The sequence below is a fragment of the Puma concolor genome, chromosome C1 (genome assembly GCF_028749965.1).
Source record: "Puma concolor isolate L17-30 chromosome C1, mPumCon1.1.hap2, whole genome shotgun sequence".
Lineage (NCBI taxonomy): Eukaryota > Metazoa > Chordata > Mammalia > Carnivora > Felidae > Puma > Puma concolor.
The window spans coordinates 18591708-18604476 of record NC_141674.1 but is presented as its reverse complement, the minus strand read 5'-3'; the positions used below and the strand labels follow the sequence as shown (position 1 = coordinate 18604476).

The 12769-nt window shown below is 60.3% G+C and overlaps 1 protein-coding gene across 3 annotated transcripts in view; it reads left to right on the top strand.

The window, feature by feature from the left end:
- Positions 1–12769, top strand: part of RUNX3 (RUNX family transcription factor 3) — a 59627-nt gene extending 46858 nt beyond the window's left edge. For all 3 annotated transcript variants that reach the window (XM_086716074.1, XM_086716073.1, XM_086716072.1), the window contains 2 exons: positions 4916–5074; positions 9696–12769. In XM_086716074.1, the coding sequence (XP_086572200.1) occupies positions 4916–5074; positions 9696–10219 (683 nt within the window). In that variant the 3' untranslated portion in view covers positions 10220–12769. The remainder of the gene's footprint in view (positions 1–4915; positions 5075–9695) is intronic.

Genomic DNA, 12769 nt, shown 5'->3' with positions numbered 1-12769 from the left:
AGAAGGTGACCTGCCCAAGATCCCCAGTGGGTGAGAACTGCCTCATCCAGTCCTGGGCCACTGGGACCTCGGCCTCCTATAAATGAGGGTCACAGCACTAATCGAGGCATGCTGCAGGGACCGGCAGTGACTTCAGCTCAGCTACTGGAGGCTGACAGGTGTGGTGGGCCAAGGTGGGGCCTTACCAGGTGGCCCCCATCCTCCCTGCAAAGTGTTTTACTTTTAAACACTTAGGGTCTGTCCTGCAGCTTATCCTCACCTTGGGGGTTAGGTAGTAAGAAAACCACTTGACCGTCGTGGTGGTTAAGGCCCAGAGGAGGAGAGAGACTTGGTGGGTCAGAGCAAAGTGTGGTTAGAGAGCTGGACGCTCAGCACTGAGCTGCAGAGCAGGGCGGGGCTCCTGGTGGAGTCCACTGAGACCCTCTCCTCTTCTTCCCAGGCCCATCCTCCTGGGCCCGCAGAGAGTTGCCCTGGGCCCTGGGCCTGGGCTCGGCCCTAACACCCGTTATCTGGAGCCCATGATTGTCAAAACCCAGGCTCCTTGCTTTCAGGATGGACTCCAGGGAGAGAAGGTGGCCTCAAGCCATCTGTGTGACCTCAGACATGTCACTGCCCCTCACCGAGCCTCAGTTTTCTCACCTGTAAAGTAGGGACAGTGAGAAGATGCAGGGTGAAACAAGGCAACGCATGTCAACACCTTAGACGCCGGAGTGGAGGGAGCGTTCAGCAAGCAGGGGCTGCTGTTTTTTTTTCCGGCACCGCTAGCTGCTGCTCTCAGCCTACGGGGTGCTGCAGAGGCTCGGTGCTGGGACAAGGGGTCTTCCTGCCAGGGAGGGGCTCTTGGGGTGAGCCCCAAAGGACAGGAAAGCATTCCTGGCGGGGGCTGTGCCTGAGCTGTGGCTCTGAAGTGTGAGAGGCAGAGCATACTTGAGAAACTCTAAGAACAGCAGCAGCAAGAGGAGAGAGGTGGGGTGGGGGCGTGGGGGGTGGGTGACCCATGGAGCAAGCAACCCTGCCTCCTTTTCTTCTGGAGGCCCGAGTATGGCCGGTGGCTCCCACCGGTAGTGGTCATCTTAAGCCAGGGACTCTCAAAGATTAGAGGGGCCCCAGTGAGCAAGCTGTGCAGAGGGGAAACTGAGGCACGGTGTGAAAGGGCTGAGCCCCAGATGACCCAGTGAGCGAGGCCAAGCCCCCCCCCCCCCCCCCCCCCGCCCACCACAACCACCACCACCGGCTCCCACTGTGGGTGGCCAAATGAAAGAGGTCTATTCTGTGGGCCCATCTTTCCTCGGGCACAGGAAGTTCCGTTCTGCTCCAAGTGTGAAGGCCGGGGCCCTGTGGCTCTGAGACTCTCCGGCGCCCGGGCCACGCGGAGCCACCTCAGCTTCCCCCTGCCCCTCCCTTGTTCCCCAGCAACAAGGAAGCAATTCCCAAAGCCCTGTGAGAACTCCCACACTCCAGGGGGCGGGCCCTTTGTGACGGCAGCACAGCGCGTGGTGGAGTATATGCTTCGGGGCCAGATTACCTGACTTCTAGCCGAGATCTCCTCTGGAAGCCTCAGTAGCCCCATCTGTACAGTGGGAGCAAAAAGGAAAGTGTCAAGGGACTTGGTCTCGGGGGTCTGCACACCAGTGCTGGCTCTGCTGTCCCCGTTTTCTGTCCCACACTTACCGTCGTGGCCTCGGTGTCCTGATCTCTGACGTGGGGGTGATAATCTCACCCTCCCTTGGCAGGAGCCGGGGTACAGAAGTAACCCATGTAGCTGGAGGGCATTTATAGACCTTGTGTGGCCACAATGGGGACACTGCGGCTTGGGGTGGGGGAAAGGGCGTGTGACTTGAGTGAGGCCACCAAGCTGCACAAGTGGCTGGGTCCAACCTCGAACCCAGGCTGGCTGTGAACCCTGCCCTCCTTCCGCTGGGCCACAAATGCCGCGTACACAGCGTGACTCAGAAACGGGGCTTCGTTCCACAATGGCGATCATCAGGAGGCCGGACGTATCGCACGAGTTTTTGTGCAGCCCCCGTTGTCTCACTTCAAGCTTGTGGTCGACTAAGACACCCAGAATCTTTGCACCCAAGCTGCTGTCAGGTCAGTCTGCAGTCTCCACGTCTATCCGGCCGACTTCCTGCCTGTTGAGATCGTTCTGAATTCATTTGTCCTCCAGCTTGTCCACACCACCCTGCTGGTTCTTCGGTGGCCGCAGCAGCAACGGCAACAACATTTCTTCCGAGGCTTATCAGGGCCGAGCCCTGCGGCACCCCCCTCGAGACCACCTCCTGAGGGGTAGCCATGAAGCAGTCCTCAGGGGCTAAGGTTACACAACCAACCGGACTCTGAAATCTCGAACTTGGAGGCTATAAACTGGCAGCCCCTGAGCAGGACACATCCTATGACTTGGTTTGGGATGTTTCTTTCCTTTTCTTTGTTTTGTTTGGTTTCTCGGTATTGGAGTGAATTGCCAGCATAGAAAGCATGGGAGATTTCACATAAAAGCAAGTTTATTGTTCTCCTGCCAAACTGGTGGGTCTGGCAACACTGGGTCCACCCCCACGAGGGCACCCGTCGGCTGGACCCGGGGGACAACTGCCCCTCCTGCAAAGGACTCCCTCTTCCAGTCCGCCTCACTCCCCACCCACCCCGAGTGCCTCATTCGTGGCCTGCCGGCCCCCAGAGGCCTCAGAGCCCATAGCCCTGGCTCCAGCTGAACTTACCCAGCGTACATTTCCCCCCTTGCCAAAGGTCCTGGGAGGCCGCGGCAGACAAATGTCCCTTGGGCTCCAGGCCTGGGGCCTCCTGGGGGGAGAAGGGGGGTTCCCGGCTCCTTGGTGACTTGCCGAGCCCACCGTGGCTCCCGGGACTCCAAGTTCTTCCCCAAGAGCCCTCAGATGCCCGTGCGAGGCAGGGGTGTGCAGGGAGCCTGGGCGTCTGTGGTGCCAGAATCCGTTGCATCCCCATTTTGGAAATCAGAAGTCAAACCTGTTCTGAGGCCTCCAACTCTGTCCCCTCATTCCCAAGGGAGGTCAACAGTCATTTCATGCTTTTTCAGGCCCCCAGGATGCCATTTTCCAGGCCTCAGGAGGGATGGTGAGGAGTTCTGTTTCACTCCCTACCTACTTCCCTCTTCTTCTCTCCTTGTCAATCTAGAAAACTCGGCATGCCCCTGCAGACCCGAGGACTCAGGCAAGCCTTCCCTCTCCCTCAGCCCCTCCCCATGCTTCTTCTCCAAGGGGTCCCGGATCCAAAACATCGTTCCCTCTTCCTCACTGTGTGACTGCAGACAAGCCTCTTCGCCTCTCTGAGCTGCAATTCTCTTGGTAAAAAAGAGAACCTAGCCTCCCTGCCTGGCCTGGCCTCCTCCCTCAGGGTTGATTGGAGTGGAATAGGCCAGCCTCGGGTGTCAGGCTCACGGCTAGTGTCTGACTGGTCAGCCCATGCCAGTGTCTGTGCCTGGAGAGATCCCCAGACACAAAGAGGTGTGAATAGGGATGTTTCTGGGCCGTGACGGGGACATTGCATGTGAAGGAGAGTGGAGAAAATTTCAAAACGACCTAAGCATCCTAGAGGACTGGCTGAGCGAGTGGCAGCCACCAGGGGCTGTGACCAGCAGGAACAAGGGACATCTGCCGCCATAGTGATCAGCCCTCCTCGTACTTGCTGAGCCCCCACCGAGCCCCAAGGAGGCCCCCCGGGGTTCAGCAGGAGCTCTGTTGTTTCTGTGGGGCTGGGTTACTCCCCCCATTTTACAGGTCAGGAGACAGGTGGTCCACCTGGCTGGAAGAGCGAGTTACAGAATGATAAACCAGCCTGAGACCACTCCAGAGGTTTTCGGGAGAAACTTGCTCTGTGTTTCCCATGCATGTGAAACCAAAAAGAGGCTGGAAAGAAAGACCCCCAAACTGATCACATGGAGATTTCTGGGGAGGGGTTCAGGGTGGGTCGAAGGAGTCATTAGCCTTCTCTGTAATTCTGCAGTGCGTTTGTTTTTGTAGAGATTCATGTGTTGCTTATGAAATGGAAAATGAATAGTTGAAAATGTGGTGTGGCAGGGGAGGGGTGGTCCCCACAAACCCGATGTCATTCAAGAAGCCATGCGGGGAGCCCTCAGCCAGCTGCACAGAGGCAGGCACATGGCCACCGCAGCCCTGCCCGCACCTCTGGGGCCTAGGAGACGAGGCTGGGGCCCTTCCCCGGGTGGGCTGTGGCAGAGAAGTGGTGGCAGATGCTAGCAGTCTCTCCGCGTGTAATGCCCCAAGCCAGGTGCCCCGGTCCCCTGTCCCCAGCTCCCATTCAGAGGTGGGAGTTCGGGCCCTCCCCATGCCTCCTCCACACGTCCCGGTGAATTTTCCCTTCTGTCTGGGGCCCGGCGAGGACAAGGGCTGTGCTGGGGGGTCTCGGGACGGCTGAGGGCTAGAGCAGCCAGCTGTCCCGGGCCAGGGCCAATTATTCTTGCGAGGGGGGGGGGGAGGTAAAGGGTGGCAGCACCCCCTGCCCCCGGGCTCTCTCCCTCACGCCCACGGGAGCCCACCTGAGCCATTTCACACGGCTGCTGCTTCAGTTTACGCTTGTGCTGCACAGTGGGCTGTTGAGGTTCAAGTAGAAGAACACGTATGCCTACTCCAGCAGGTAGGGGTGAGGCAGGCCAGGTAGAAGAGCACATATGCCTGCTCCAGCAGGTAGGGGTGAGGCGGGCCATCACGGCAGCCCCAGGGCAGCCCATAATGACTGTTCTCTGTGCACGAGGTCTCTGGGGAACCTCAGAAAAGAGGTCGGTAGTAACCTGAGGATTGTCCCTGCAGAGGTGTCAGGGAGAACCTCACCACCCCCCCCCAAGCAGAGTGAGGCATTTCCGTCCCCCTGAGATTCTCAGGAACCAGCTGCTGACGGGCTCCCCCCCCCCCCCAATTCTCTGCAGGGCACCGGCAGAAGCTGGAGGACCAGACCAAGGCGTTCCCCGATCGCTTCGGGGACCTGGAACGACTGCGCATGCGCGTGACGCCCAGCGCCCCCAGTCCCCGCGGTTCCATCAGCACTGCCAGCCACTTCAGCAGCCAGGCCCAGACCCCCATCCAAGGTGCGGCACTGGCGGGAAGGGCAGTGGGGAGGCGGACGGGGGGCCGGGGCGTGGTCCTGCGCCTCTGGACCGAAAGCTCATTTGAAGGTCATTCGCTGCACCGCCTTGTTTTTTGGAGGAGGTCGCTGGTGCTCATTTGCTCCTACAGGTGTTTCCTAGGGATGTGCCCCAACCTGGGCTGGGCCCTTCGTTCATTCACTCAGCAGACGCTTACTGACACCCACCACGGGTCATGTGCCGTGCCTGGAGGGTCAGCATGAATAGACACGGTCCCTGCCCTCCAGGAACTCCCTGTCCCTTGAGGGAGATGGGCATTAATCCCACCGTGTGTGTACCCATTAAAATTGGGGCACGACTTGTCTAAGGAGCCTGTGACAGACCAGTCCCAGTGGCCCCCGCCGGAGCCTCTGCTGTGTCGTCTGAAAGAGAGGCAGTGGTAGCTGCCTCAGCCCCGGGGCGTCAGATGTTCAAATGCCAGGGCTGCACTCAGACAACCTTCGTAAACAGCAAAGTGATGTGGCAGCCCCCGAAACACACAGCACCCCCTGGGGAAAGCCCTCCCTTCCCCCAACCCCCTCCCCGCCCCAGGGAGTTTCTCCAAACAGAAGAGGAGGGAGGCATCTAGGCCGAAGCCCCAGACCGTGTGTCTGTCCCCATTGCCTGGGTGGACGCAGCAGGTACGATGGGGCCTTGCAGAGCAGACAGGATGCCTGGCACATGGCAGGTGCCCACTAAGTGGCTGGGTGGTGAGTATTTACTCTGCACTCCGGGCCCTCTCAGCCAGCGGGTCGGGGCACAGAGGACCGTGCGAGGCTGGCCCCTGGCCAGGCAGAGGCCGAGAGCCCTGGTCAGCAGTGCTGGACAGAGGCGGGAGGGCCAGCTGCTGCTGCTTGATGTGACTGTTCTTTCTCGGCCTGCTTAGAACCCATCTGGCAGATGAGCGAGTTGAGGCTTAAGAGATTAAGGGCCACTCTTGGGTCACAGAGCCCAAAACTTTGGACCTTTGACCAGGTCCAAGGGCCCCCCTGCACCTACCCCCAGGAGCTTCCTGCACTTCTGAGGGCACAGACAAGGGGGCCCCAAGCAGGAAGAGCCCAGGTAGGGGCACAAACTGACTGCCTTCTCCATGCTCCAGGCTGATATGAGGGCTTCCCGGGGCTCTCCACTAAGAGGGACCTTGCCGCCAGGCACGATGCAGTGGCAGGGGGACTTACGATAGTCCCTCGGGGTGAAGAGATGATCCCTTCTATTCTGGTGTGGGAAGCTTCCACACTGAGCCCCCAGGGTGGGGAAAGACCCATGGGCTGGTGAGTTTGAGACACTCAGTAGTTCTTGAGCCCAGGGGGCTCCTGCACAAGGGTCTGACCTCAAGAACCAGTGGGAGGTACTCTGCTCTCTGGGCTCATGGCCCACCCCTGCCCAAAGCTGTGCATGCTTCCATTTCCCACAGGCCAGCACTTGTCAAGGTACAGTAGCCTAACACTCTAGGCCTTTCCCTGCTACAGGCAGAGCTGGGACCCAGGGAGCCCCGGAATCTAGAAGGTGAGAGTAAACAGTGGCTTCCTGTCCAGCAGCTCCTGTGGAAGGAAAGCCTTCCTCCGCGCTGCCACAGTTGTGTGGATGTGGCTACAGGAGCCTGAGGGCCAGGCCAGAACCCCTACCTGCACCCTGGGGGCAGGGCTGACCCGGTCCTTCCCCTTCTACTGCATCCTGAAGCAGGGCCCCCCAGCCCCTCCCTAATCATCCACAGCAGCCTTTTGTGGCCGTCTGCCCCAGCCAGCTCTCCCCATCCACGGGCTTGTCCTCTCTGGAGTGGAAGGAAGGGCCCTTGATGACCGGGACCAGGAAAGGAGCATGAACTTTGCAGTCAGGTGGACCTGGCTAGGGGCTGTGCCAGGCTTCGGTTGTGATCTTAGGCAAAGTCCTTCACCTCTCTGAACCTCGGTATTCTCATCTGTAATGTGGGAGGAAGAAAGTACTGGCCGCAGAGGGGTGTCAGCAGGGCTAGATTTGGGGCCCCTTCATTGGTGTTCCCCCTCTGGTGGGATGAGCCTCTGCCTTCAGAATCTATCCTGGGATCATTTTCAGGACCCCCCCCCCAACCGCTTCTCTTGATGCCCCTTGTGCCCTTTGACCCCCCTGGCTTTGGTCACTAGCAAGCAGTGCCGAGGCCCCCAGCCCTCCATACCCCAGCCCCCGGCCCCCTCAGCTGTGGGCCCACAGTGGGGGCTTCTCACAGCTCAAAGGGCTCATTCAGCCACCATGCAGCAGCTGGGGCAATTTGGAGAAGAAAATAAACATTTCCTTCCAGTGTTGGGATTGGCTGCTCCACAGCTGGCCAGCTCCGGTTTCCTGGGGCTACTGGGCTGGGGGTGGGGTGGGGGGGCAGCAGCCACAGGGGTGCTGAGGGCAGACGCTTCCCCCACCGCTCCGGGAGGGACGCAGGAGAGGACAGTGGCAGGCCAGGCAACTCCGAGGGCCACGTGGTCTCCACAGGCCACACGCACCGGACCCGGGGCCACCTTGCACAGCCTTGTGTGTCCTGGGCTGCAGCCCTACTGTCACATCCTGGGGCCCCTGCTCGGGTTTCCTTTGTTTGGAGAATGCGGCTCCCATCCGGTGGGCACCACTCACTTCCTGGGCTCAGAGTCGAGTTGTCAACCCCACACTTGGCTCTGCTCAGGGTGCCAGGCACTGCCGACAGGGCCTTCTGCACTGGCATTCTGGGACGAGGGTGGGGACCCAGGCACCTCTGGCCCCTTACATTTTAAGGCAGCACTGACCAGCCAAGGGACCTGTTAGAATGTTCCAGAAGGCTGCAGTCATCCGGACCCTTGTCCCCACATCCACCCACCTCGGGCCTGGGAGCATTGTTCCCTTCTGATTCACAGCCAGGACCAGAACTAGAGCCCGCTGCTAAGGCAGCTCTCCCCAGTGGAGTCAGGAAGACCCCAAAGCCCTGAGAAGTTACGGGCCTCACCTGACATCACACGGCATGTCGGGCAGATCTGGGGAATCAAGAGGCGCGAGGGTACCCGCAGCTGTCCGTCCTCAGAGCAGGCAGTGCCTGCCTAGAGCTGGCCGGGTGACAGCGACTGGTCTCCTCCTGAGTCCTAGTTGGTGGGTGGCATAGAGGGGTGGGGACCAGACAGGCTTGCCCTCAGGACCACTGCCAGGGGCTCACCCGCCTCTCTGCTGCTGTCCAGAGTTACCCCCTCGGCCAGGGTACAAGGAAGGACCAGGGGGAGGGCCTTATCTCTGCAGCCCCTGGAGTGGCCAGTTCTCCTGGGTACTCAGAGCCACAGAGGGTCACAGCTACTGCAGCAACCCTCCTCGGGCCTCTGCTCTGCGTCCGGTCTGTGCACTTTACGTGCATTAACTCCAGGAGCTATTATTGTCTCTATTTTTCATGTAGGAAGACTGATGCACAGGGAAGTTAAGTGTCCTGCCCAAGGACACACAGCTACTAAGTGTCAGACCCAGGACAGGTGCTGTGCTGCCTCAGAGATGGGACAGCTGCCTGCCTGTCAGCCACCTGTCAGGGCTCAGAACCCGAACTCTAGGATTCTGTGCCAGGTCTGATGTGCTGTGTGACCCTTGGGCAAGTGCCTCACCCTCTCTGAGCCTGAGTTTTCCTACTGAAGGGATTAGACTCCGTCCTGAAGCCCCTTTGAATGCTGAGGTTTGGCGGGTCTGTGACTATAAGAGTAGGGGGCAGAGGCTGAGATGCCCTTGTCTCGGAGTCTAGCGGGGAGCCATCCTCGGGGGAGCTAGCGCAGCGCCTGGGCTGGACTCTGGGTCTCTCCAGGTTAAGACAGGGTCCAGGCCGCTAAGCCCCTCTGGCTGCCCTCTCGCTTTGCTGCTGAGGCAGGGAGGGTGGCATCTCATCATTGTCTGGCCTTCAGTCCGCTCCGGCCTACAGGACAGCCCCGCGGACACAGGCCCGGGGTGAGGGATGTGAGGGTGGGGGACAGACAGCTGCTGGGGACCCAGCCCCGCCCCTCCCCCCCACACACACACACCGGTGGGAGCTCAGGTAAGCTAACCAGCCCCACCTGGGCAGGAGAGGTTCGCACACCCAGCAGCAGAGAGCGGGAAGCAGCGGCCTCGCGATGAGTTCTAGTCCTTTCTGCGCCACGTCAGGAAAATCAATCTCTCTCTCTCTCTCTCTCTGCCTCAGTTTCCTTATCTGTAAAAGCAAGCCCCAGCTCCCAAGCTCAGAGCGTCACTGGAGACTGTCTGCGCACCCACGGTCTTACCAGCTATTGACAGGGAGGGAGGAAGGCAGAAGCCGCTTCCCCAGGTGGGGGCCACCTTCACCCCCTCGGCAGGCCTCTGCAGCTGGGCTGTGAAGAGAACTCCGTGAGGAGAGAGAAAAGCCCTCCCCGCTCTCCGCCCGCCCAGGGAGGCCCCCGGGGCCACCTGTGGCCCGGGCACCTGCTCGCGCCCGCCTCCCTGCCGGGGCCGGCCTCGGAGTCAGGCAGGCTCCGGCCCACCAGCAGCCCAGGGCAGTGAGAGCAGAGGCAGATCTAGAAGCAGGGGCTCCGCGAAGGGCCCGTGCGCCGGAAGCCTCTGGGGTGGTGTCAGGCTGCGACTGACTGTCCCCCTTGCTGTCCCCCAGGCACCTCGGACCTGAACCCTTTCTCCGACCCCCGCCAGTTCGACCGCTCCTTCCCGGCGCTGCAGACCTTCACCGAGAGCCGCTTCCCCGACCCCAGGATGCATTACCCGGGGGCCATGTCGGCCGCCTTCCCCTACAGCGCCACACCCTCGGGCAGCCTCAGCGTGGCCAGCGTGCCGGCCACCGGCCGCTTCCACCACACCTACCTCCCGCCGCCCTACCCGGGGGCCCCGCAGAACCAGAGCGGGCCTTTCCAGGCCAACCCGTCCCCCTACCACCTCTACTACGGCGCGTCCTCGGGCTCCTACCAGTTCTCCATGGTGGCCGGCAGCGGGGGCGACCGCTCCCCCACCCGCATGCTGGCCTCCTGCCCCAGCGGCGCCTCCGTCGCCGCCGGCAACCTCATGAACCCCAGCCTGGGCGGCCAGAGCGACAGCGTGGAGGCGGACGGCAGCCACAGCAACTCCCCCACCGCCCTGAGCACGCCGGGCCGCGTGGACGAGGCCGTGTGGCGGCCCTACTGACCGGCCCGGGGTCAGGGCCCACTGCTCCCAACGGAGGCAGGGGCCCCACGAACCTTCCCGACAAGTGGCCGGCGCAGCTCTGAGGCCCCGGACGGGAATGAGACTTAACGCTCCGGGCCGGTCACGGGCCCGGGGTCCGCGAATCCTGGGCTCCAGAGCCGGCAGGTGGCTCCGAGAGCATGTAGTCCAGCCACGTCGTTGTACAGACAGGCGGGGACCTCCGTCAGGTCACCGCCCCCGGCCCAGATCCTCATCATCTCACCCCACGTGGGGAAAGTCTCCTGCCGCCTCCCCCGGAATGACCTAGCTGTCCCCAGCTACGCCCGGTGCTGTCACAGGGCCCAGGTCCCCTGGGGCGGAGACCATCTCTGTTCCAGACAGAGGTGACGTTTGCCCGCATGGCTTGGCCTCCTACCCACGGGGCCCTGGAAAGACCTCCCCGCCCCCACCCCACCTTCCTCAGAGACCCCCACTCCCACCCCACGGGCCCAGCCCTCCCTCCACGTTCATACAAACCGAGTCAGAATTGGAAGGCCTCCCCACCCCTCAGAGGGTTTCTCCTCGTTGTATAGATGGGGAAGGGACCCACCGAGCGGCCCAGGAAGTCGCTGGCAGAGATGAGATGATAAGACCCCCGAGCCAGCTCCCCACCCAGCTCTGCTTCCCTACAGTTCCCAGCAGCCCAAAGCCACCCCCCGCCACCCCAGCTGTCTGTGGGTCCCAGGCCCCAGAGTAGACTAGCCAATGGCAGCAGGTCCCTAAAACCAGGAAAGACACCTGCAGGCAGGTCCTCCATGCACTTTACCAGCCCAAGGCATTCACCCTCTGTTCTCTTGGTGGAGGGCCAGGGATCCCCCCTTCCCTCTAGGCTGGTCTCGAAATTGCCATTTTTGGAGAGAGCGCAGGGACCAGAAAGGTCCTAGCAGAAGACATTGGGTGAGAGGTCGTGGGGCCGGATTTCAGCGTCCTGTCCCACGTAGGTCCAGCCAAGCTGTGCGCCCCCAACCCCCAACCTTGTGGGCAGGCCCGGCCAGAGCCTCTGACAGTTCTCCGTCTTTAACTAGTCTGTGCTCCAAAAGCGGTCTGGAACAAAAACCAGTTTCGAAAGCTGATTTTAGAAAAAGAAGCCTCGAATGTTTTCAGACACACTGTCTGTCACAGGTAAAGCCCTATCGTAGCAAACAACATCCCCTCTGCCTTCTGAGAGTGTGGAACTGTTAAGCCCTCCACACCTCCCCCAGAGGCCATGCTCCTCCAGCAAGCGTCCCACCGACTTCCACCAAAGGCCCACGTTGGTGGGGACCAGAGGAAAACCCAGGTGATGCTGGAATTCACATCCGTGGCTCATAGACATTTGTAGGGGTGGAGAGCCGTGGCCGCGTGATGGCGGAACAGAAAAGCCACAAAGGGCCCAGCAGCCTCAGCCCAGCACCCCCTGGGCTCAGAGGTGAAGTATTGCCCCTTTAGCTTGCAAATGGGGAAGCCTCGGGGTTCAGGCTGCATAGAGTCTCATGTCTGAGTTTAATTCTAAAAAGGCGTAAATGGAAAAGGACAAGAAAACCCTTAAGGGCTAGACAGCATGTGGTTTCTCGTCAGTTTCAGCCACATCCTCTGTGGATGTGACAATCTCCCCTCCTTAGCTGTCGTCTCTGTAATAGCTCTCGGCCTGCCGTACCGCCCCCGACCTGTAACAGCAGCCAGATGATGCACACCGGATACACACTCCGGCAAGTTAGGAAGTCCTTCTGGTAACCTTACTCAGACCTCCCCTGCTACAGTTTCTTTCGTCCTGTCCTCACTGGAAAAAGCAGTCTCCATCTCTTGACGATGGCTGCGGGGGGTGTCCTGCTGACTCCCTACACCCAGGGGGGCTCTCCACCCCTTCTCAGGAAGCAGCTACAGACCCATCACCTTTGGACCTTGCTCACTCCTGTCCTCTGTGGTTACAGACCGGCCCCCAGGCCCGCGGGGGGGAGGCACCCTCGGGTTCCCAGCGCCCAGCACTTTGTAGCCCCACTCTGGATTACTAGCCCTTCCTGATAGCCAAGCCCTGCTAGGGGCAGAGACAGGAAATAAATTGATCCCCCCTTCCGCCCCCTGACTGAAAGTGATGATAGCCATGCCGAGTCTGATTCTAAGGCCCATAGTGGGTACAGAGAGCAGGGGCTGCTAAAAATGGGTCCTTCTTTACGAGGCTGCTTTAAAGTTGTATCAGGCAAACACACTGATTGAGAAAGCACAAGGAAACCGAGGGGTTGTGATACCACGTTACTGTAAGCCTGTTGGTGGCGGGTACAGATCCTTTGTGACATATTGTCACGTCGAGGTGTTAGTACCTGCCACACACCTATCTTCAGTAAATCCGTCCCAGAGCCGGGAAGAGGGTGGGGAGGGGTGGAAACTGCTTTGCACTATAATTTGCTTGATGTGTTTGTTTTCAATGCACAACTTGCTTGTACAGTAAACTGTCTGTCTTCTGTACTATTTAACTGTAAAATGGAATTTTGACTGATTTGTTACCATAATATAACTCGGAGACGTGTTGAAGGA